At 48.7% G+C, this 24,494-nt stretch overlaps 2 protein-coding genes across 11 annotated transcripts in view; both read right to left on the reverse strand.

The window, feature by feature from the left end:
* Positions 1 to 19,714, reverse strand: part of LOC120706262 (serine/threonine-protein kinase ATM) — an 83,338-nt gene extending 63,624 nt beyond the window's left edge. For 3 of the 8 annotated variants that reach the window (XR_005688237.1, XM_039990862.1, XM_039990863.1), the window contains exons 1-17: positions 19,500 to 19,714; positions 19,298 to 19,412; positions 19,055 to 19,198; positions 18,384 to 18,545; positions 18,110 to 18,305; positions 17,509 to 17,668; positions 17,281 to 17,411; positions 17,120 to 17,207; positions 16,860 to 16,963; positions 15,776 to 15,874; positions 15,156 to 15,212; positions 14,788 to 14,863; positions 13,461 to 13,544; positions 12,577 to 12,618; positions 6,491 to 6,561; positions 4,474 to 4,522; positions 3,547 to 3,618 (exon numbers count right to left, since the gene is read on the reverse strand). Coding sequence is in view for 7 of the 8 variants with exons in the window: in XM_039990862.1 (XP_039846796.1) it covers positions 3,547 to 3,618; positions 4,474 to 4,522; positions 6,491 to 6,561; positions 12,577 to 12,618; positions 13,461 to 13,544; positions 14,788 to 14,863; positions 15,156 to 15,212; positions 15,776 to 15,874; positions 16,860 to 16,963; positions 17,120 to 17,207; positions 17,281 to 17,411; positions 17,509 to 17,668; positions 18,110 to 18,305; positions 18,384 to 18,545; positions 19,055 to 19,198; positions 19,298 to 19,412; positions 19,500 to 19,577 (1,728 nt within the window). In the remaining variant the exon portion in view is untranslated. Of the gene's footprint in view, positions 1 to 3,546; positions 3,619 to 4,473; positions 4,523 to 6,490; positions 6,562 to 12,576; positions 12,619 to 13,074; positions 13,186 to 13,460; positions 13,545 to 14,787; positions 14,864 to 15,155; positions 15,213 to 15,775; positions 15,875 to 16,859; positions 16,964 to 17,119; positions 17,208 to 17,280; positions 17,412 to 17,508; positions 17,669 to 18,109; positions 18,306 to 18,383; positions 18,546 to 19,054; positions 19,199 to 19,297; positions 19,413 to 19,499 lie in introns of those variants that run through there. The other 5 variants (XM_039990861.1, XM_039990858.1, XM_039990860.1 and 2 more) reach the window with 3 other exon arrangements.
* A 397-nt stretch (positions 19,715 to 20,111) lies between these two features.
* On the reverse strand, positions 20,112 to 23,681 carry LOC120706263 (mediator of RNA polymerase II transcription subunit 17-like). 3 transcript variants are annotated; one of them, XM_039990865.1, is made up of 9 exons: positions 23,528 to 23,681; positions 23,225 to 23,355; positions 22,924 to 23,122; positions 22,718 to 22,831; positions 22,450 to 22,535; positions 21,976 to 22,369; positions 21,363 to 21,824; positions 20,956 to 21,276; positions 20,112 to 20,620 (listed from the first exon to the last, which is right to left on the reverse strand). In XM_039990865.1, the coding sequence occupies exons 2-9, from the start codon at positions 23,314 to 23,316 to the stop codon at positions 20,297 to 20,299; spliced, it is 1,992 nt and encodes a 663-aa protein (XP_039846799.1). In that variant the 5' UTR covers positions 23,317 to 23,355; positions 23,528 to 23,681; the 3' UTR covers positions 20,112 to 20,296. The 3 variants fall into 3 exon arrangements, with proteins under 3 accessions (XP_039846799.1, XP_039846800.1, XP_039846801.1); XM_039990866.1 differs by having other exon boundaries at positions 20,149 to 20,620; positions 23,225 to 23,350; XM_039990867.1 differs by having other exon boundaries at positions 20,203 to 20,620; positions 23,225 to 23,396; positions 23,528 to 23,663.
* Between the last annotated feature and the right edge of the window lie 813 nt (positions 23,682 to 24,494).

Consider the following 24,494-nt stretch of genomic DNA (forward strand, 5'->3'; position numbering starts at 1 on the left):
AAGCAGAAAGCCGAAGAGTGTAAAGGGGCCCCAGGCTGTCACATCGGGCTGTCACATCGGAGGAGCGGGCGTCGGGAAGCCGAATCCTTCACAGTAAGACCAGAAGAGTCAAATTCGATAAAATAGGAGTTGTCAGCAGTAAACTGGCGGATGGAAAGAAGGTTGTGAACCATCTGAGGAGCAACAAGAACATTAAGAAGACGAGGAGCAGAATCCACGACGGTGACAGAAAGGCAAGACCCATCACCAACCATGATGGAAAAAGGACAAGAGGGGTGTGGGGGTCGGACAGAAGAGAGGATACCGGCGTCTGGGGTGGTGTGGAAGGAGGCACCCGAGTCGGCGATCCATTCGGTGCTGACCGGCGGTGTCAGCCCCATGGTGCTGAATGACTGCGCCAGTGCGGCCTAGTCCCACCCCCAAGGCCAGGTCGGCTGCTGGCTGGCCTGAGCGGGCAGAGTCCACGACGGCGCGAAGAGGGGAGCAGCGCCGGTGACCATGGCCGCCGGCTGGTGTGGAGGACGAGCCCCCCCCCCCCCCCCGCCGGACCCTGGAAAGGCCACATCGAGATGCGCCCTGACCATGGGTTGCTGAAGGATGGCCAGGGCATACCTCCAGGGGCAGGGGCCGGAGCCGGAGTCGGCGGAGTCGGCGTGCCCCGACGGCCCCCACCGGTACCGGTACCCCCAGAAGCAGGGCCACCAGTGCCACGTCCCCCCCCCCCCCCGTCGACGACGTCCACACCCCCCCCCCCCTCCCCACACCTCTGGTCGGCCCGGCGGGAGCAGCACCAAAGAGAGGTGGTAGGAGCGGCGGAGGAAGCCGGTGGAGCAGCGACGAGCGCAGTGGGGGTGGACGAGGACGATCCGGGTGCGAGACCCCTGGTAATCTCCTCGAGGGCGAGGTCGTCCCGGACCTGCAGGAAAGAGGGGAAGGGCCTCTGGCGGGTGATCCAGGTCCTCAGGTGGTCATAGGTGCTGCTCAGGCCCCGCAGGACATTGAGCACCAAGACCCGATCGGACACCGGATCCCCGAGGTCGTGAAGAGCATCAGCCATGCCCTTCATCCGCCGGCAGTACTCCCCAACGGAGAGGTCCCCCAGCTCGAAGGTACGGAAGGTGGCGTCGAGCTGGAGGGCGCAGAAACTCGGCGTTGCCGAGGAACTGCCCCTCGACGCCACCCAGGCCTGTCGCGCGGTGCCGCTGTGGGTCCTGACGAGGTCCTGAAGATCTAGGGAGATGGTCCCGACGATCCAGGACATGGCGACGCTGTCGAGGCGCAGCCACGCCACGTCCTGCGCCTCGATCGGCGTGTCGAGGACGTGGTCGTCGAGGGCGTAGCGGCGGAAGGCGAGCAGGACCTGGTCCCGCCAGCGTCCGTAGGAGGAGGACGTCGGGTCGAGGAGGACGGTGACCAGGGCCCTGATGTTCTGGACACCGGCAGTCTGGAGGTGGAGCTGGGCAACCATGGGGTCGGTCGGGTCGTACCGGGCTCCAGATCCAGCGGGCGGGGCCTGGTGGGAGGAAGAGACGTCGGGCTCGAGGACGACGGGCCGGCCGAAGGAGACGCAGAGGAAGTGCTCCGCCTCGGCGATCCGGAGAGCGGAGGCTTCGGCCGCGGCGCGCTCGCGCTCCCAGGCGAGGGCAGCCACGCGGACCCGCTCCTGGGCCGCCAAAGCCTCCGACTTGGCGGCGAGGAGGGCTGCGGCGAGAGCGGTGTCGGCCTGCAGCCCGCGGAGAGCGGCGCATCCGCGGGCGACATCCCGAGCCCGGTCCACGCGGCATCAAGCGCGGCGTCAGCGACAGGCTGCTTGCCCGCAGCGACAGCGGCGCAGTGGGCCGCAGCGGCGGCGACGGGATCCTGCAGCAGCTGCGCCGCGGCCTACAGGGCGGCCGGATCGACGCCCGCGGCCTGCAGCAACTGCACCACGGCCCGCAGGGCGGCCGGATCGACGGCAGTGTCGCACTGCTGGCCCCGCAGCCCCCGCGCCAACAGCGGCGGCAGCGGCGGCGTCGGGCAGCAGGGGACCCTGCTGGGCGGCGCGCAGGGGACCTTGGGCGGTGGTGTCGTCGAGCAGCTGCTGGGGCGGCACGGGAGGCCCCTGCTCGAGCAGCAGGGGGCCGGCGGCAGCGTCTGCAGCGCCAGCAGCGCCCGCGGTGGCGGATCCCGCGGCCCCCCACGGCGGCGGCGGCCGCAGCATCGTCCGGCGCCGGCTACACGGCCACCAAGGCGGCGGCCGGGCCGCGCCAGGGGTTGGCGTCGGCGGCGGCCTGGAGCAGAGCAGGCGGCGGCGGCGCAGATCTAGGCGCGCCCAGCGCAGAGGAGGCTGAAGCAGTGGAAGAGGAGGGAATGGGAGGGAAGGAGGAGAGAGGAGGGGGCGCCGGCGGCCGGCCATGGCTGCCGGCGGCGGCGGCGGCTGGGAGGAAGGGAGGGAGGAGAGAGGAGGGATCCCTAACCCTAGGCTAATGATACCATGATGGAGAGAATAATGGCTTGTATTCCTCCAAATCCTAGAAAGGTGGGATATATAGTTCCTATACATGGGCAACTAGATGGCATCTATACATGGGCTCAATATACACCAACAGCGCCCGCTACAGCAAACTCACAAACCCAGGTGTGCCCTTCTCGCACAAGAAACTCGCATACAGGGTTAAGTGTTTTACCAGCACCAGCATGTCTGTAAGGGTTCACCACTAGGATTTGAACCTTAATAGGTGGAAACGTACTCCCTCAAGTCCACTACCCTCTATCTTTTTCCGTAAGAGTCTTTTATGAGTTTTGTTGAACCGTCACCCATTCTGGCCCAAGGTGGGTGATCGGTGATGTAAATTGGCCACTCTTCTTCTTAATAGAAAGATACGCAGCTCTCCTGCGTGTTCGAGAAAAAAAAAAGTCCACTACCCTACTAGGTTTGGGTTCACAATAGCAAAAATATAATCATCACGGCAGCATATAGTGAACAATAAGCCCCAAACTGAAATGCGACTAAAATTCACAGCATGATCCATGTGTTTTTGCTCGATGCAGAAGCTACATCACAATAAGCCCCAAACTGAAATGCAACTACAATTCAAAGCATCATCCATATGTGTTTTTCCTCGATGCAGAAGCTAAATCACAATTAAGTTGTGACGATGCTTATACGTTGTTTATAAATGTCGAAAAATCAAGTTGAAGCGATACTTATACATTTTTTATCCCTTGCCTAAATGTGCCACTGTGGCACAAAGTTCGTTTATCTATCACCAAAGACAACATGTACCACACTCTAGGGGATATATGTGGCAAAACCCCCTCTAATACGCAGTGGTAGAGACTCTCCACTTGTGGCCTGGAGGTCCTGGATTCAAACCAGCCTCTTTGCAGAATTCCAAAGGAATTGTGCAAGGTTGGCTGCCCAGAAATTCCCTTCCCCAGACCACACCTAGTGTGGGAGCTTTTGCACGGGGTACGCCCCTTTCAGAACACGCAGCTGAACTGCATGTTATTGCATTAAGAAGATAGAAAATTTGTTACATACGCCCTTGCAAATATAAATCTGACCTTTGAATGTACTAGCTCCAAAGTTGATCTTAGCAGATTCTTCCGAATAAAGATCGAACTGGACAAGTCACCCTGCATAGCGAGACATCAAAGAAAAGGATCACTCTTTTTTTGTGTATTTGAAATAAAGAAGATAAATAGCAACTACATCACAAGTGACTGCTGTTGGAACAGCGAAATGTGATCAGAACTACAGCAAACGAATAAGCTGATTTGGCCCGTTTTCTTGAACAACACAGGAGAGTGGCGTGTCATTTCATCAAGAAGAAAGTGTACCAAAGAGTACAAAACGACACACTCCAACGCATTCCAAACACATTCACAAGTTTACAAGCTCGCCATACACATTAAAACACACTTTTTCAGTTGGTTATCAATGCACATAATCGCACTAGCTATTATGTACTGGTTTACAATAATCATTTCGACATTGTAGTCTCGCAAGCATGGAAATACATAAAACTCAAGATTAGAATTCTCGTCTTTTACTCATGTTTAATTTTTGGCAAAATGTGCAGAGGATAATCAATTGCAGCATAAGTGTCATTAATAACTATGACAATTACACAGATGATCGCTCTCAAAATAACCAGCAACATGTTGCATGTGATCACTGAGCAATCAGTAAACAAAAATATTAAAAAAATAAAACATCCGCTTGGGGACAGCTGATTCGACTACATAACCAAATCAATTGAAACTACTTTTGAAACAAACTACAGGACTGGGAAAAACGATCTCAGCACATTCTCCCATGTCCAGTCCTGATGCCTTTACCCTAATTACAGGAGTAAGGTATAGGACAACTTATACTTTCAAATAAAACAGTTGCAGCAACATTACGCTAACAACTACTAGCCTAATTTTTAGCACCCAACCACGGAGGCCCAACAGAATAACAGAAGTAGTATAAGATAGCAAACATACCTGAAAGCCTATCCTTGAGAAGTAACAAGCAATGAAATACAATGCAGACCTGAAAGCACCAATAAGGAGCAATAAAGCCTGTAAGCGTAACTTCTGTAGTAACCAACATGACATTCTAAGAATTTATATCACAAAGCCAGAACATTACAAATGACTATATGCTACAACATCAACTTAAGCAAAGAATATTGAAAAAAAGTCTAGGTCAAAATGCCGAACATATCCCAAAAATATATATATATAATTGAATTGCCAGAACTATGCCACCATGAAGATGACTTCAACTAAGAGTGGAAAGGACTCAATGGTGCCCAAGTTACTTTTCTCCACAATTGCAGCCAATCCATTCTGCTCTTGGTGCAAGCAAACACTATCACAATATGTTTGTAATTTTAGTGTAGGTTCAAAGCCTTAAACTTCACTTAATATATAAGTGCAAGTAGATGGATTCAACTTTCAGTTTCAGGCTTATGAGATGAAAAAATTCTCATTCAGTTCCCCTAAATAAAAATATACCCCGTTGCATACTTGAATTGGACAGCCTAAACAGCTGATATATTCGGCAAGCATTACTTCCTTCCTGTTGTCAATCTGTTCCCTAATAATAAACTGCAGGATGTTTCGTCCGTCTTTGACTGTTTGAGTCACTATACATGGTTCTGTCTGCTACTTGCTACATGCTTCCATGAAAAGGCTACAGCCCTGGTTCCTCCTGCTGTTCACTGCCCCTGGAGCTGCCTAGCCACTACCCGTGCTGGGTTCGCACCAAACAGCATCTGGTGGTGCCTTGGGCCATGCGTCGTACGCGAGCCAGGCCGCGCCGACTGCAGGCAACCAAGCTGCTCCTACATCTGCTGCATGCTACTGCTGCACCACCGGAACTCATCCATCTGAGTATGCATGCAGCAAGTGCACGCAAAAACTTTGAAGTCTTGAGCACGTACACATACATCGCCAATTGCATGGCTCGTACGAGCACAGCAAGCCTGGAGGGTTGTAGCTGCCATGTTTCACACACGATGTGTACTAACGTGTTCGTGCCACAACTATGAACATGTCATGCCTCCAGTAGTGTCACCTCTGTATGCATTTATTTCCGTAGGCCGTACATTTTGTTTGACATCCTTGACTATGTTCCTCCATGATCTTAGTCCCAAAACCTCGGTTTCTTGTGTAGCCATTTGTGAAACCAAATCCTCAAGACTCATATCAGATAGTAGAATTAGAGTAGATCGTGCTGTACTCCAGCTATATGAACTCTCTGGCTAAAATAAGAAAATATAAAGATATAATAAAAGGAAAAAGTCTGAATATCCAGACTTTGGCTATAGTTGAGGGGAGTAAATTGAACTTTTTCCTATAATATATCAAACTTTTACAACAATCATATTTAGAATTATAATGTCGTAATATATACATATGGCCTTCGCTCATAGCAACACACAGGAAAATTTGCTTGTCCAACTATAAACCCAACTCAGTAGATGTACATAACTACATATCGTAGTGATTGGAGGCCATTTTAAACAATCCTTACAAAATGTAAAAGGTAATTCTAGAATCTACATAGATGTCTTAACCAGCACAACAGTTGTTCAAAGAACTGACTACTATTGTAGTCAACATGTAAGCAATAGCGACCACCATTTCTCTAAATCAATGATCATAAAATACATCTATGTATGTATGTTCAGCAAGTTCACACCATTCTACAGTTAATTAGCTTCAAATATTGTGTATTTGTGTAAAATTTCAATAATCTCAGAGTGACTTAAAGCACTCAGTTTGGAGTCCCAATAACAAAGTGGGTATTATTCAACAAGTCATCATCTATCAAAATAAAAAAGAAAAGAGCAGCACATGTGTCATAATAAAAATCCAATCAATGAAAAGCATAAAAAAAAGCTTCCAAAAAAAGCATAAAAAATGAAGTGCCAACTTAGAAAAGTTGTAGCTAAGATATTGTCAGGATTAAATCAATTGATAATAATTACAAAAAAAAGGAAAGAAGGCATACGGTGATGGCAACTGTTTAAATATTTGCAGGTTCCATGTATCTTCTGATAGAAATGATGCATGAACTTGGTCCTGGAAGAAGTGAAAAAGAACATAATATTACTATATTGAAACATCAATGCTAACTACAAGTTTTTTTTTTGAAAGATCCAGAACCTTGCAGTTCAGCATGTATTAATGTAGGAGAGAATAATGAGATGTATTCCTCCAAACCCTAGAAGGGTGGGATATATAGATCCTATACATGGGCCTCTAGATGTGCCTCTATACATGGGCTCACATATACACCAACACCCCCCCACAATCTGAACTACCGACACAGCGGTGTTCAAGACTGGACAACAAGAAAGCCAACACCCCCCGCAGTCTGAACTACCGGAGCAGCGGTGTTCAAAACTGGACAAGAAAAGAGTACAAGTACAGTACAAAGGTCAAATACCCCCCCCCCCCCCCCGCCACAACTAGCCACCGGCTACGTTGAGGCTGGAGCGAAACTCCGAGAATGTCGAGTAGGGCAGTCTCTTGGTGAAGATGTCAGCAAACTGGGAGGTAGTCGGGACATGGAGTACCCGAACATCGCCGATGGCGACTCTGTCGCGCACGAAGTGTAGTTTGATCTCCACATGCTTCGTCCGCTAATGCTGGACGGGATTGGTGGAGAGATACACGGCGCTGACGTTGTCGCAGTAGACGAGCGTGCTCTTGGCGAGCGGCCTGTGAAGCTCCGCCAAGAGCTGTCGTAGCCAGGACGCCTCCGCCACACCATTAGCGACAGCCCGGTACTCCGCCTCAGCACTGGAGCGGGAGACAACCGGCTGCCGCTTGGACGACCAGGAGACCAGGTTGCTGCCCAGGAAGACAGCGTAGCCGGAAGTAGAGCGACGAGTGTCCTGGCAGCCAGCCCAGTCAGCGTCGGTGTAGACCACTAGCTCAGTAGAGGACGAGCGGTGAAGCACCATGCCGAGGTTCACAGTGCCACGGACGTAGCGGAGGAGACGCTTCAGCGCAGCAAGGTGTGACTCCCGGGGATCATGCATATGGAGACAGACCTGCTGAACAGCGTAAGTGAGGTCCGGTCTGGTGAAGGTGAGGTACTGCAAAGCGCCAGCCAGACTCCGGTAGGCAGTAGGAACAGCCACCGGATCACCCAGATCAGCAGACAGCTTCGCCTGAGTGTCGACAGGAGTGGAGCAGGGCTTGCAATCAGTCATTCTAGCCCGCTCCAGAATATCGAGTGCGTACTGCCGCTGGTGAAGGAGAAGGCCAGACCATAGTCACAAAGTCCCTAGGTCGACCGGGTCGAGGAACGGGGTCGAGGGTCGAGGGTCGTCACTTTATAAAATTGTGGTACGAAGGGGGTATATATCTATGGAACGATAAATTATTATGTGGAACACGACCCTGATTCATCGGGGTCGATATCTTCGGATCGATGTGTCTTTATAAAGACAAAAACTATATATGTGCTACTAATGAAGAAACGAATCTGCACAAGCATATAAGAAACGTATAAAAGAGTACATTTAGACCATGCTACACGTACTCAGCTCATTATCTAACAAAAACCATATCAATCCACAGTCCTTAACCTCCTTATCCCAATTAAATCTGCTAGGAATGGGGCTGCGACCCCTTTCAAACCGGGACACGATCCAACCTTAAATGGGACACTGACCCTTTTCGACCCCGACCCTCGAATCGGAACGGCGTTCCCGGGTCGAGGGACGAGGCATCGACCCCGAATCCTGTGACTATGGGCCAGACGGGCGAGGCTCAACAGTGACGCCCAAGAAGTGGTGGAGCTGACCCAAATCCTTCATAGCAAACTCCTGCTGCAGAGAGTAGATGACCCGCTCAAGCAACTGCTGACTGAAGGTGGTGAGCACAATATCAACATAGAGCAGCAGGTAGGCAGTCTCATCCCCACGGCGATAGATGAATAGAGAAGTGTCAGCCTTGCCCTCGTTGAACCCCAAAGTCAGCAAGAACGTGGCGAACCGAGAGTACCAAGCCCGAGGAGCCTGCTTCAGACCATAGAGGGACTTGTTGAGCCGGCAGACCATATCCGGACGACTCGAGTCCACAAATCCCGCTGGCTGACTGCAGTAGACTGTCTCTGACAGTGCCATAAAGAAACGCATTCTTCACATCCAGCTGGTGCACAGGCCAGGAGCGAAAGAGCGCAAGCGAGAGGACCGTGCGCACCGTAGCGGGCTTCACCACTGGACTGAAGGTCTCATCATACACACCAGGCCGCTGGGTGAAACCCCGGAGAACCCAGCGAGCCTTGTAGAGCTCCAGTGTGTCGTCAGCCCGACGCTTGTGAGTCCAAATCCACTTGCCAGTGACCACATTGCCACCCGACGAACGCGGCACGAGGTCCCACGTCTGGTTAGCAAGGAGAGCCGCGTACTCCTCTTCCATCGCGCGACGCCAGTGAGGATCCGCCAAGGCGTCGCGGACAGAGGGTACCGGAGAGACCCGCGGCTCTCCCTCGGTGGCGGAGAGAGTCGCGGCCGGAGACGCCATCCGCCGAGTCACCATGGGATGGACATGTCGAGGATCCCGATGGGCGACTGGCGGGTGGTACACCGCCGGCTCGGCTTGAGAGCGAGGCGGCAGAGGCGGCGGCAGCGACGGCTCCGTTGTAGGCGTCGCAGGAGCCTCAGGAGCCGAAGGCGGCGCCGTTGTCGGCGCCGACCGACGCCAGTACACCTGCACCGGCTGAGCGTACCGTGGCGGCGCCGGTGCCGGCGCCGAGCGACGCTGGTACACCTGCACCGGCTGAGCGTACCGCGCAGGTGCAGGAGGAGGCACAGGGGCCGCGCGTGGCGCAGCAGGGACCCCGGGGCCGCGCACGGCACGACAGGAAGTCCGGGGGCCGCGTGTGGCGCGACCACGGGCACCAAGGCCGCGCGTGGCGCGACTGCAGGCACCGGGCCTGCGCGTGGTGCAGCAGGGGTCACCGGAAGCGGTGTCGGTGCACCGGGAAAACCTGCAGGGAAAGGACAGACAGGTAACGGTGGCTGAACCACCGGGTCAGTCGGAAACAGACTCCAACTCGGGTTCAGGAGAAGGTGTGGAGGAGGTGGAGTAGAGGAAATCCGACTCGTCAAAGACGACGTGTCGGGAGATCAGGACGCGGCGAGAGGTGAGGTCAAAGCATCGGTACCTCTGGTGGTCAAGGAAGTACTCAAAGAACACACAACGAGTCGAGCGGGACGCCAGCTTGTGAGAAGCGGTGGCGGAGGTGTTAGGGTAACACACACCCGAAGACCCGAAGGTGGTCGTATCGAGGAGGGGTACCGAAGAGGGCGTGGTGTGGAGTGGGAGCAGGAGAAGCAGTGGACGGAAGACGGTTAAGCAAGTAGGTGGCGGTGTTGAGGCTCTCGGCCCAGAAGCACAGGGGCAGAGAGGCCTGGATCAGAAGAGTGCGCATGATGTCATTCGTCGTGCGAATCATCCGCTCAGCCTTGCCGTTCTGAGGAGAGGTATACGGACAAGGCATACGCAGCTGAACACCCCGAGAGAGGAAGAAAGAACAGGAAGTGGAGTTGTCGAACTCACGCCCGTTGTCACACTGGACGGCCTTAACGGTGAGGCCGAACTGAGTGGACACCCAGGCAAAGAAGTGGAGAAAGGTGGGGAAGGTCTCAGACTTGGCCCGCAACAGAAAGGTCCAAGAGTAGTGCGAGAAATCATCGACCACCACCAGATAGTACTTATAACCAGAGAGGCTAAGAACAGGAGAAGTCCACAGGTCACAGTGAACAAGATCGAAGGCATGCGTCGCATGCGAAGAAGAAAAAGAAAAAGAAAGCCGAACATGACGACCGAGCTGGCACGCATGGCAGAGGTGCTCAGCAAGAGCCCTAGTCCCAGGAACATCGGCACTACGACTGAGCTGAGCCAGAGCGTCACGGCCAGGGTGACCAAGACGGCGGTGCCAGGTGGTGGAAGATGGCGTCGCGGTAAAAGCGGCAGACCAAGACAGCCAGGGCGAAGAAGAAGGCGAGAGTGGTGCAGTGGAAGAAGGAAGGCGAAGGGTGTAAAGGGGGCCCGTGCTGTCACACCGGAGTAGCGGACGCCGGGAGGCCGAATCCTTTACAGTGAGGCCAGAAGAGTCAAACTCGATGAAACAAGAATTGTCAGCTGTAAACTGACGAATGGAAAGAAGGTTATGAATCATCTGAGGAGCAACAAGGACATTGGGAAGACGAAAAGAACCAGGAGCAGAACCCACGGCGGTGACAAGAAGGCAAGACCCGTCACCAACCATGATGGAAGAAGGACAAGAGGGGTGTGGGGGTCGGACAGAAGAGAGGATACCGGCATGTGGGGTGGTGTGGAAGGAGGCACCCGAGTCGGCGATCCACTCGGTGCTGACCGGCGGCGTCCGACCCATGGCGCTGAAGGACTGCGCCAGTGCGGCCTGGTCCCACCCCCAGGCCAAGTCGGCTGCTGGCTGGGTGGAACGGGCAGGGTCTAGAACGGCGCGAACAAGGGAGCAGTAGCAGCGAGCATGACCGCCGGCTGAGGACGAGCCCCCCCCCCCTTGACCCTGAACCGGCCACATCGGGATGCGCCCTGGCCATGGGGCGCTGAAAGATGGCCAGGGCATAGCAGGAGTGGGAGCCGGAGTCGGGTCCGGAGTGCCCCGAGCACCACCACCACGTCCGCTCCGCCGACGACGCCATCGGCTTCCCCCACCTCCGGTCTGGCCGGTGAGAAGAGCTCCAAGGAGGGGGTCGGGCGTGTGCAGGGGCGCGGGCACCGCGGCCGTCGCGAGCGCGGGCGCGTGCACGGTAAGTCTGGCAGCAGGGGCGTGCGCGGCGGCCTGCGCGGCGGCGAGGGAGGCGGCGGCCCGCGCGAGCCTGCTCGGCGTATGCGGCGGGCACGGCGGCCTGCGCGACGGCGGCGCCGCCAGGGATGCCGGTTCCCAGAGCAGGGGAGGTCGCGGGCGGGCGCTCGACCGCCACCGGACGCAGGGGACCCCAGAGCAGGGGAGGTCGCGGGCAGGGCAGCCGCGGCATCTGTAAACTCTGGGGTCGTGCAGCGAACCACAGTGATCTGCTCGATAGCAGTAAGCGCGTCGAGCTCGCGTTGCAGGGCACGCCAGGCTGCAACGGCAGCCTGGGCGGCGGCGGCAGGGGCCGCACCCACGCCCACGCCCATGGCGGGAGCAGGGGAGGTCGCGCATGATCACGGCGCGGAGCAGCCTGCGGCGCGGAGCGGCGGCCGTCCAGGCGCGGGGTCGGTGGCCGCGCATGGCCACGGCGCGGAGGGCGGCCACGCGCCAAGGCCAGGCTCAGCAGCCGGCGGCAGAGCAGCAAGGCGCTCACGGTCAGGCGCACACGCGCTCGCAGCAGCAGCAGCGACCGGCGCCAGGAAGGCGACCGTGAGGACCGGCGCGCTCGCGGTGCTAGCAGCGGCGGCCGGCGCCAGGAAGTCCCCCCCCCCCCCGCGCGCGCCAGCAGGGGCGGCGGCGGCCGGGGGCTGGGCGGGCAGAAGCAGGGGCCAGGAGGGCGGCGCGGCTGGAGCAGAGGAAGAGGGGGTCGCGGCGTCCGGCGGCGACGGCTGGGTGGCACCCAGAACAGAGGAGGCCGCGCCCCCCGCGCGCCCGCAGTAGCGGCGGCGGCGGCGGCAGGGCCAGGCAAGGCCGCGGCGGCCGGCGTCCACGCGCCCAGAGCAGGGGTGGAGGCGGCGGCCGGCGTCCACGCGGGGTCGCGAGCAGGGCCAGCAGCAGGGGAGAGAGGAAGGGGAGGGAAGGAGGAAGGGGAGGGGAGGGGCGGCGCCGGGAGGGGCGGTGCCGGCGGCCGGCCATGCGCCGGCGGCGGCGGCTGGGAGGGGAGGGAGGAGAGAGTAAACTCTAACCCTAGGCTAATTATGTCATGTAGGAGAGAATAATGAGATGTATTCCTTCAAACCCTAGAAGGGTGGGATATATAAATCCTATATATGAGCCTCTATACATGGGCTCACATATACACCAACAATTAATAAGAAGAATGCTAGCTACAAGTTTATCCACAGGTAGTTAGAGCTTCTGTTGAATGGTAAATTGATAACTGAGGATGAGAAACTAACCCTCACAATCATTCCACCCAGCAAAATCAGTGCTGCATCAGCCTACAAAAGTACAGTCTCAATCAAAGGGTAGAAGTAGATAAGTGCCACATGCTGTAATGAGGTACGAATTGTGTTTGTAAGATAGGACAGACAGCAAAAGACTGCTATTTTGCACATAAAGAAGTTCAGTTCTTCGGAAAAAAAGAAACAGAGTTCTGCCTAGAATTAGGCAAACAGCAACTCAAAAATGATGCTCTAGAAGCATCATAACACGTGAAATCTTATAAACATTCAACTTGTCACATCAAGTAAGCTCGTCAGAAAATAAACTCGTCGTAGTAAGCAGTCCTGAATGGTCTTTAAGAAAACAATGCAATGGACCATGGGTAAATCAGGTAAAGATCACAACTCCAAGTGCAGTTTAAAGTAATACAATTGTGGCCAAATTTTCAGTTTCTAAATTCCCAAATATTCAAATGCAGTACCAGTAAAATTTAATTGCATTCAAGAAATTACAGTGATAGTTCACTGCATTGCTAGAAGCAGTGAGACAACATCAGTGTACATATGCTACTAATACATAACAGTCCATCCAGTATGGGGACTAGCAAAGACATCATTGCATTCGAGAGTTTTGAACCCTGAAAATGTGGAAAATGGATGAGATGGAAATAGAATACAAATATACAATAACCAGAAAAGTTCAAAAGAGACATATTACACTTTCATATAATTGCCAATTTAATTTATTAGAGTTCAATGCTTGTTCAATAATTCTTCTTCAATAAACACCACAACCTATGGACAGTTGCATACATTTTGTTAGACTAAGTAATGTTAAAAATATAGGAGCAATACAGCAATATAAGAAAAAGTTCCATATAGAGATAGCAGGTGCTCACAACTAGCACAATGCTGCTAAACAAAGGGAGTGCATGAATAAGGGAATTCCATATGTCTTGCCAGCAACCTTCAACAATTGACATCTGCAATAAACAGGTAAATTATTAAAGGGCTGGCCCCATTCATGATATGTATAATTATTAAAGGGATAATATGTTCCTATCACAATCTCCATAAGTTAGATGGTGCTGCTGTAAGCAACAAAAGTTGTTCTTCCAGCTAGACAGAGGCGAAGCTAGATATAAATTAGCCCTGGGGCACACCTTAAGTAACTTATAAATTGTTATAGGAATATATGGTGAAAATTAGTCTAGTTAAAGGTATTTTCATCTTTTACCCTGGTGCATGGGCACCATGCAAGACCAACATAGCGTCGCCCCTGCAGCTAGATCAAAAATCAAAGGCAAGGGGATATATAGATAACTGTAGTCTAGATGAGGTGCATGCGAATCAAAATGCATCAGCAATATCACTTAAACTTCAGAAGTAGCACCTCTTAAGTAAGCATTGGTCCTTTCAAGAACAGATATTTGGAGCAGTTCTCCCTACAAATATACGAAGAAAAATCCCAGCCTATATAGCATTGTGTACAATCTTGCTATCACTCAATGAATATGTCACGCGGATCGTGGATGGGTAGTGTCTTGGTCGTAGAATGTAGTGGTGGGTATATGTAGGTTGCTGACCTGAACGCTTGAACTTGGGTGGCGCCATGTTGCGTCACGCACTCACGCAGTCACGCCCAAAGACGAAGCTTGGAATATGTTTGGCGGTAAATTCTTTCTTGATTAACATGAATAGTTTAGGAGCATTATATAGCCCCAATACAGAGTCATACTTGACCCCAAAGTATCTAACAAACTCAAATCTCCAATCCAATCTCCTAACGAACACAGATTTCTATCCTTAACAGACTCAAACTTGAAACTCCTATCTCTAGACCAATCTGGACTCAAATGACTCAAACTCATCTAGATGCTCAACTTGAACTGGGCTTGGTGCTGAACTCCTTGATCTCGCGGCGTCAGCATCGCTGATACGGGTGCCCGACTATGACAGGATATTCCCAGACCACTACAACTTTGTGAATGTTCTCTTTTTTGTACATTTACAAGATTGCAAATGATGAGGTGAAATTTTTAAGAGTGTGCTTATAGCAATTAGTATATATAGGTGATAAAGGGACAACCTAAGATGAAGATTGATCTTCCGTATCCTTAAGCTAGTTGACTAATGGTTAAAATTTAAACGAATAAGCTAAACACCAAAAATAACCTGAAGTTCAAAAAGCACATGCAAAACAAAATGTGGATTTGAAATTTTAACCTCGCTTTTTGTTAAATGAAATTGTGCTTCCTCCCTAGGTTTGAGCATGAGCACCATGGAGAACTCCTTGAGCGCCCTGTTAAGATGAATGACAAGTTAACAAATTACAGTGAGGCATAAAAGCAAATATTGCAGGAGCGGATGATCATTTTACTTGGTCTCCATTTACATTTTAAAAGTACATAAATGCATATCCGTTAGGCAACATAAAACAGCACAAGATGCTGTAAGTCATAAACCCCCCCCCACCCCCCACCCCACCCCAACACACACACACAAAAAAAAAACAGACACACACCCAGAAAAGGGGGCGAAGGAAAGCAAAAAAGGATTAAACCAGGTATCAATACAACCAAAACAAAACAAACCTGAGAAGCCAGAGTATCGAGTCCTGAAACCGTATGGCATTTGCATGGCTCAAGACACTGTACAAACATAACAGCAGTCAATGAATCATATGTTGCAGAACGACCATAATGACAGAATATATCACTACAAAATAGTAAAACACAAGTCTTCAACGAAGAAATAAACTAATTAACATGAGCATCTTCCAGGAATCTAGTAGCTAATGAAAACATGAAAAATAATTGAATTTTAGAGAGATCCACCATTTATTGTTCAATTCAAAATTTAAAGATGTTAGCCATGTTCTGTTAGCACATTTCATCTGTGTTGAGCAGAAGAAATAACACAAGTGTAACTTCATATTCCTTCAGCTTTGATAGAGAAGAAAAACCATGCATACACTGGAACTTATAGCCTCATTTATGAGTTGGTATATTTTTCTCTATACCATTGTAGCATTAATATCAGCCATATGATTTGGAATGCAATGCCTAAACTATACATCTGAAAACCACAAGATCGTAACAGCAGAAGTATTTACTAAAAGCAGGCATCAGAAAAAATGAACCAAAGCAAGCACTCACTTTACTAGCTATGGCAAATTACCATGCAAGGAAAAAAACTATGAAAGTAAAGTTACCTTCTCAAAGCTTTGCAGCTTGCTTCAAACCAACTAATTAGCAAAGATTTGTCCACTCGATATCCATACTTGTGGATCAGAAAACAAACAGAGCCACTCCTGTGGGAAACCAACATAAAAAAAAAACTAATAACATGAGAATAAAGAGGAAGAGTTGTTCTCACCACTTAAGCACCACGAAAATTCTTGATAAGTTCTATTACATAACATATCATTTTAGCAGCAAGGTTATCAATTGTAAGGAGCATGGATGATGGACTATGGATAAAAGCCCCCACCCCTCCCACTATAACACCTGGGTTTTATGGTCGGGTTGGCTAGGTGGGGCGCGCTAACATGGTATCAGAGCCGAGGTCCCTGGTTCGAACCCACCCGGCCACGCATTTCCGCTGCGCGATTTCCCCTGCGCCTCTCGTGTGCTGAGGCCTGCTGCGGGCTACGCCGGGCACTAGAACCTGCTGCGGGCTACGCCGGGCTCGCACGCCGTAGGGCGAATGATGGACTATGGATAAAAGCCCCCACCCCTCCCACTATAACACCTGGGTTTTATAGTCGGGTTGGCTAGGTGGGGCGCGCTAACAATGGAAAACACACAAGCCAATTAAGAGACAGCGCATCAAATGTTGTGGTGTGCATAGACGAAACTACCCCAAAATACCAAACTTTTAGCAGTTATTAGAGCATAATAGAGCTGAAGATTTAGCTAAGGAGGATTCAGGTTGCAACACTGAAATAGAATGACTTTATACATGATGGAAGATTTTCTTTTCATGGAAGAGAGACTTGCATCAGCTTCGTGAAGGGAATAACAAAGCATTTGGTTTATACAGATATATGTGAGAAAATCGTATGTTGTTTTCGTCAGAAGAAGCTATAGCCACCACACAAAGAAGGAACCAACAATTTAGAGTCTTGGAGAAGTATAGAAAAGGAGGCATTTATAACAAGTGGCTCTTGGACAGCTGTACGAGGGTTGAAGCCTCGAAGGAAGAAAACTAAGGGTGGCACACCTTATATTTCATAAGTGACCAGATAAAGTATGCTTTTCATTTGAGGGGGTATAGATGATGACTAATTAACTTACCAAAACAGAGATCCTTTCGAAAGGCCATCAATGATGAGGTTCAGAATGTGATCTGTCTTCAACCTTTTCTCCCTATTCGGTGTCTTCAGTGTGCATTTGTGGACCTAAATGTTTGTATCACGTTGATTGTAACCGTGCAAGGATGACATGATTTATTAAGTAGAAGACTCACAAATCTGATTAGTGACTTGTGAGTGATTGCATGGTGGAGGTGGCGGGGTCTGTGCACATGTGCAGGGATGGGTTGGGCAGATTCATACCAGATAAAAAACACTAGCAGATAGATCCATCCATTCCTCTTGGAAGCATCTTAACGACACAGCTTTCTCATCTCGAGGTGCCTCACACCTGCATTAATTGAATTTGATCAATGAAGAATTCAAAATCATAAAGTGCTGTTAACAAAAAAAAATTGCACTACCACAGAAAACCAGGTCCGGTGTTAACATTTTTGTCCAGTTCCTTAATGATGATGTCAACAAGTTTCTCCAAAATCTCTGGAATAGCCCTGGCAAGCTTCAGCTGAACTTTTGCGTAGGTAATGAACAAACTCTGTAACAGAAATTACAATCAAATAGATGAAGCACAAAGATGTAACAAAGTTGCAATCCAAACAAAGTAACAATAGTGCAAGTCAGGTCACCAGAACCTTCAAAGCCTGATCAAGAGTCACCGGCCAACAACGAAATATAAACTCTTGAACTGCATTATGAATCTTCACACATTTGTATCCCAGGTTTGGGCCATCCTTCAGCAAAAAGGTGTTGATGCATTCAATAAGTTTGCGGGTCAGTTTCCCCTCCTCGTCCCTGATTTCACAGAATCAATTTATATATTAACTCCTGTATGATTATTTGTGGTTTAGGATGACCAGTCTCCAAAGCACATATTTGACTATAATAAAGTTTTCTAGATTAAACTGAGCAGAATTACTGAACAAATTTTCAGTAGTTCAGTAACCGGCGAGCTATTGGTGTAGAATAAACTGCTACACCTAAGGTGTAAAATAGTAACTAAAAAATATTAGAATCAATACTTAAGTGTTTTCTGTGACGAAGTTGTTAATATGTGCCTCGGTGCCCAAAGTTTTAAAAGTTGGACTGCCCCTATTCTAAGACAAAAATCTACTTTGGACCAGAGATGGTAATTCACAATATGGAAGTAAAAAGAGACAGTACGACCAAACAACCATGCCATCGTCTTAGGAAGTCAAGGGATGTAATAAAAGAACTTGGGCAAGGACTACTCGCCTAATATGTGGGAAGATTGCACTAAATCCGTTAATAACCTCATCCCTCATGATATCAGGGTAATCGCCTGGCGGGTTTTCGAGTAGGACATGAAGTGTTAATGTACAACGGAAGGATTCATCCTTGGAGCTCGCCTGGTTGCTGAATTTTGCATCAAGCACAGTAGTGACCTTCTTCATGTAGTGCGCTACAAAACCTGAGCAGCATGTGGGAAATATATAAAATAAATGGGTGTTATTGTATGAGCATACAGCACCTTGATAAGGAAACTCACTGATATATGTTCGAGGTTTCATCTGATATCGGTACTCCTTAACAGCTAAAAGTTGTCTGAGAATCATACTGTACTCTAACTGAAAGCTGGGGCCATCTTTTACGACCTCCCATACATGACTGAAAAGTTGCCTAGCAACTGAGATCAAAAGTAAGGAATGCCCTGCAATGACAGGTAACCTCTTCTTTAATGAAATGCAGAATATATTTTTCTTTAAAGATATTTGAAAAAATGAAAGTGTGCACATAAGGCGTCTGGATAACCCAGAAACATGATGCTAGAAAGTGGAAAAATATACATCTAGAGCAAGAATTTATCACCTGCCATTTCTGATACATTATCTGACACAATTCATGCATAACATGGCCAAAAGAAAATACATGTGTTTGTTGTGTAAATCATACCATGATCCGGAAAAACTGACATTCAAGCATGGTCAGGAAATGGTTTTGATCTGAAGTGATAGTGACATGCCAGAATTCAGATAACCACATACTGACATACAAGCATACCATACAAACTATACAAAACTGGGAAGATAAAAATACATATCATCATCTCTATTGAACTACAAACACATGTTGGTGAAGTTCAATAATCACAGCATGGCAAAATACCAGCAAATTATACAGAACTGCAGAAGACGGGAAGCCCTTCAAATCAGAGCAAACCTGATAGCTTGACATCCTCAGCGCACTGGATGGTGACACGGAGCATCCGGGCAGCGGCGCTTTTGGTGGCACCAGGCTTCTTACCCGAGATGTCCTCCTTGACGCAGTTGAGGAGCGCCAGGATGAGGAGTGGCCATGTGGCGGCTGCAAACAAACAGCACCAGCGATCATCAGAAAAAAAAAAGCGAGAGATCATGTGGTAATGATGCGACAAAAGCGAAGCGAAATGCACGAACTGATGACCTCCCGTGAGGTGGCCGTGGCCGGGCTTGACCCTGGCGGTGTTGCGGCCGAGGAGGCGACAGAACGAGGCGGCGCGGTCGCCCTGCAGCCATGTCCCCAGCAGCTTCACCCCCTCCTGATGGACACGACGGAAACGTTCAGCCGGAAAGCAGGCCGGAACAGTTGTTTGTTTCTGCAAGAGGAGGGGACGAGGGGTACTCACATCGCGGACTCTGGCCCGGTCGGAGTGAAGCTTCTGGATGACCTCCTCCACGTCGCGCGCCGTCGCCACGCCCGCCATCGTTGAGGGAATCGGAGCTAGGGTTTCGGCGGGGAGACCGCGGCGGATGCCGAGGGCATGGGGGAAGCGGGAGCGGCGAGAGGGGATGGAGATGGCGGAGAGAGAGAGAGAGGGAGGGAGGGTTTTGGTTGGGTTTTGGGGGACGCGAAGGAAACTGCCGAGAAAAATTGAGGAAAGCGATCGAAATCGAAGGACACGGGGGAGTGGGGATGGGGACGTGTGCTGTCGCTTTTACCAAATAGTAGTTATTCCAAGGAAATATTCAATTGTTCTCGCCTTTTTACGCGACAAAGAATCAAAGATCCTTGAAACTTTGGCCTCACTTTAAAGTCTTTTGTGAAATTTTAATTTTTTACTTGAAAGTCTTTTCTGAATTCCGTTGGCATTTGAGTATCTTTGTTATAATTGTAGCATTTTAATTCCCTGTATTTATATTCGATTTATGCAAATTCTTGATTATTGATAATTTCTTAGGGTTAAGTATATTTTTGGGTAAAACTGCATCAAGAAAAACACATCGCGAAGGGCTCTTCGTTTTCCTCTTCATTTTCCAGTTGACTGATACCACGTATAGCATAAAAAAGGCTAATACATTGCCACTATCACTTAATAAAGGCACACATCAGGCGCACAAAATGCCAAAGCTCTACATGCGCTCAAATACAACACGAATACACATCACTTAATTAGCATAAGTAGATCAAGGGGCAAAAATCTGCTTAGTGCTGGACACCTGTGCTGCACAATTTTATCAGGTCCATCAGGGTAGAGTACAAAACTTCCAGAGAAAGGGACCCCAAAAACCTACGCTTCTCCAACTCCAACTCCGGATTATCAGCTGACATCTTTCCCTCCTCCGTCGGGTGATCAACGGTGAGGTACCAGGAGATGCACCCATAGGCATCATCCGGATCAACATGTGCCACTAGGCAAAGCGTTTCACCTTGGTCAAGATCAAAGTAAAGGCACAGGAAATCTCTGGTCACATTCATCCCGAGGACCATCGCTTCTTCATGAAGCCAGTGGATCACTTGGCTGGCGACCTGCCAACACAAAATAAGTTATCAAACTGTTGCAAAATAAGGTATACAATAGCACTGGAAATAGATTGCAGAGAATGGCATGATACTGACAATGGATAACGATTTTCAGATGGGGCACAAGGTAAGATTTTAAGCGCCATGATTCAATTACTATAACTATGCATAGAGTTATGTGGCAGAGTTTGCTCCAGACTCATGGGCAAATGAATTAATATTTGTTGTTTTTAGCTCGTCAACAGTAGATAATTCCAATGATACTCTACAGGATAATTTCATCACACCAATCTACAACAAAGAAAAAAGGATGACCCAAAAGATTGTTACCACACATGTACCTGCTGCAGAAGCATCGTTGGGAGGTCTTCCAAGTCACAATTGTAACTATTTATTAAACGTCCATCTGATGGCTTCCCAGTCAATGATCCAGCAATGCTTGGAGAGCCCTCTCCCATTAAACTAATTTGGCCATCTTTCAAGATCACCTTTGTATTAAATTGCAACCTCGATTTGTATTTAGGCTCGTTATTATCTGAAGGCTTTGTGATTCGATCAGCAGCCAGGATAGGCTGAGGAACTTTCAAGCAGAGAGACCAGGAAGATGTTCGAGAATGCCACGTAGGAAGAGAACAGAGATGAAGATAAGGAACCCTACTAACCTGCATTAGAGAAAGGAAGTTAGAAAGAATGCCAGTCTAAACTCAAATTATGTCACTACTAGTTAACAACTGCAGAGTAGTCGTACCACACTCTCGAGTTCCAAATGTACTTTATTAGAAAATATCTTGTGAGACACTGTCATGCAGAAATGACCGAGCAGGCCACATTCTTCAGGAGCAGCCTGAGCAGGACTCTGGTAGCGAACAACAAGACGTGATTTCTCCCTGATTTTTCTTACAATGTTCTCATGGAACATATGTAATAAGTAAATTTCTAAACTTTTTGGGTTAGGAAATCCTCTCAAATCCTTGTTTGAAGAATCATGCTTCCCATTCACAGTGTCTACTGCAAGATTTCCAGAATACTCCGAGTCCTTATGATCTTCCTTACCTACTGTTTCTGAGTCGCTATTCTGTCCAGAGGGCACAAGTGAAAGACACAAAGAACACTCCTGGCCAATTGCTAACTGGAGAAAATCTTCGCACATTCCAGTAACATTGATGCCTTGAGATTGGGTAAATGTCTCGCGGATCACCATATCAAAAACCTACATGACATATGTACTATATTTAGTATGATGGTACAGATACATAAATAAAGCCAGACAGCACAAAGGAGATTCAATGATTCTTTTCTATCCATGCTGCTCCAGTTAGCCAGAAGAGGAATATGCAAGAACTCATAGGCATTTAACCCACCTGCTCCTCAAATATGGTCTTGTGGATGTCACGAAGGATGGAATGTGCTTGTTTAACAGACTTATTGACATCATCATTCTCCAAAGCATACATTTTAGCTTCAGAAGAAGTGCTGCTTAAAGTACCTTCTTTCTTTTTGCTGGCACTGCCTTCTGCACTATTGGTGCTATCTCCATAAAATTGAAGGCTCAAGGAACGGAAAGACTTCTGTGGAATTTGTACAGATAAAGTGCCTGAAGAATCTTGATCAATTGGAACTAAAGATAACGGGGATATTCGAGGCATTGTTGTTGTGTCTAACTGATAACTATCAACTAGATCAAACATGAAACCCTCGCTTCCGGGACCGCTCCCAACAACCCGTTGTCGCTTCACTTTCCAGTTCTGCTGCAGTCTGTGGATCCATCAGCACAAATGTCAAAAGCTTCAATTTTAAAGAGTTTTTAGATTCAAAAATTCAACAACAGTATGTACCTTATCAATGAATTATAGAACCTAGTCTCCTTCTGAAATTGTTGCTCCATGGTCTTGGCAGATTGTTTGAAGTACCTTGACAAATGCTGAGAGATCCCAAAAGGCACAAATGAAAATTGCATCAGTAAGCACAATAATAAACAGCAGATCTTCAAATGTCAATACAGAGACATTCTCTACTACAGTTCCTTCAACTCTAGTTTGTTATTTGAAAAAGTCGAAACATGCTATCTAATTACATGGGATAGAGATGGCATGGAGAGCATACCCGAAGGCGCTGGAGCTTGGTGGCAGCAGAGACTGCCATGTCAACTAGTATTTCGTTAGGCTGCGGCTTTGGCTTCGTTGTCGAGGCGACTGCCACAGCATCATTTGCCTCAACCTGCAGCATAATTTCAAGCATAGTCAGAAACAGTTACCTGCATGGCATTCACAGAGACTGAAATTGGAATTTGCGAGTATGCATATATCAACCGTGCCAATGAGGTCAATGACAACGGAGAGCTCCTGCTGCGCCTGCTGCAGGCTCTCCATGAGGCCCTGCCACGGCCATGCCTGCTGAGTGGTGTCGGCCTCAGCTGCTTTCTTGGCCTTCTTGGCATCCTTCTCGATGACCCAGGAGAAGTCAATCCGGCGGATGGCTGCAAGGCGCTGCTCCTCGTTGCTGGTATCCCTGCAGCAGCATACACCCCCGGCAAGCACAGAGTAATGGGAAAGCGAGTCAATTCTAGGTGGATTTGAGCGGAATAGCTGAGAGGTTGGCAGGCCAGCTTACGGTGGATAGTGCTCGTTGCCAGCCTCGTCGATGGCCTCGAGGCGCTTGATGGGAAGCTTGTCGAGGTCCACTAGCACGTCCCCTTTCTCCATGGCACTCCCCCTTTTCCTTGCTTCCTTGAACTTACTTTACTATTCCAACAAAACAAAATTGGACGGATCAATCTCGCGAACTGAAGACAGGGGCGGACACAGTAGCCAGTAGCGGACATGGTCAGATCCGAATGCAAATACCAGACGTTAGGGTTTTGGGTGTTCGATTTCGGGAAGAAGCACGGGATGGGAAGGGAATGGGCGGGCATACCCCTGTCGGATACTCGTCGCCGGCGAAGCGCCCGGCGATGAACTGGCGGGCGGCGCCACTCGCCCTGTCGTCGCCGCTAGGAAAGGCCGAGACCGAGAGAGAGAGAGGAGGGGGCGGGGATGGGAGAAGAGATAGGCGTTTTACATGTAAACGCAAAAAAAATTTGCGTGGAATCTTGCCAATTTGAAGTACTAAATGAAGTCTATTTACAAACTTTTTACACAGATAGGTTGTAAATCGCAAGACGAATCTAATGATGCTAATTAATCCATGATTAATCAATAATTAGCGGATGGTTACTGTAGCATCACTGTTGCAAATCATGGATTAAGTAGTCTCATTAGATTCGTCTCGCGATTTACAGCCCAACCATGCAAAAAGTTTTGTATATAGACTTCATTTAGTACTTCAAATTAGCAAGATTCCTTTTCACTTTAATGCGTTTACGGTTTTTTCATTTACGGGGTGGGAACTAAATAGGGCCATAGTCGGCCGGAACAGGGTGTGTTTGTAACTTAAGGATGGATTCGGATGTTTATTCGAATGTCAGATTTTTTGTCATTTTTCTTCGATTATGGACAAATAAGATATAGAATTTACTATGTAAATTCATAGCCTTGTATTTAACATTGATCTTGTAAAGATTCATAAAAACTAAACCTCAAATTTATCATATATATTCTCAAATAATAGATATAAAAATTCGAATACAGATCGGATATGGATTTGAATCTTTTTTCACCTTTTTAATTGTAGGGAGCAAATAATACATAAAAAAATCTATACAAAATTTTATTCTTATATGTAATAATATGCTTTATAATATAAAAAAAGATTAGCATAAAATTTTAAACATATCTATTTTAAAATATCAAATTTGTTCTAAGAATTCGAATGTTTAGATCCATCCTTATGTTTGTTTCCACTTCGGACGAACTTTTTTTTAAATAATATTATTTTAATAGTT

This window comes from Panicum virgatum, chromosome 5K (assembly GCF_016808335.1).
Source record: "Panicum virgatum strain AP13 chromosome 5K, P.virgatum_v5, whole genome shotgun sequence".
NCBI classification, from domain to species: domain Eukaryota; kingdom Viridiplantae; phylum Streptophyta; class Magnoliopsida; order Poales; family Poaceae; genus Panicum; species Panicum virgatum.

Coding starts and splice junctions, on each gene's coding strand:
- LOC120706263 (XM_039990865.1), bottom strand. CDS start 23,316: ATGGAGAAAGGGGACGTGCTAGTGGACCTCGACAAGCTTCCCATCAAG. Junction 22,370..22,449: donor TTCTATAATTCATTGATAAG/GTACATACTGTT, acceptor ATGGATCCACAG/ACTGCAGCAGAACTGGAAAG. Junction 20,621..20,955: donor CAACGATGCTTCTGCAGCAG/GTACATGTGTGG, acceptor TTGTGTTGGCAG/GTCGCCAGCCAAGTGATCCA.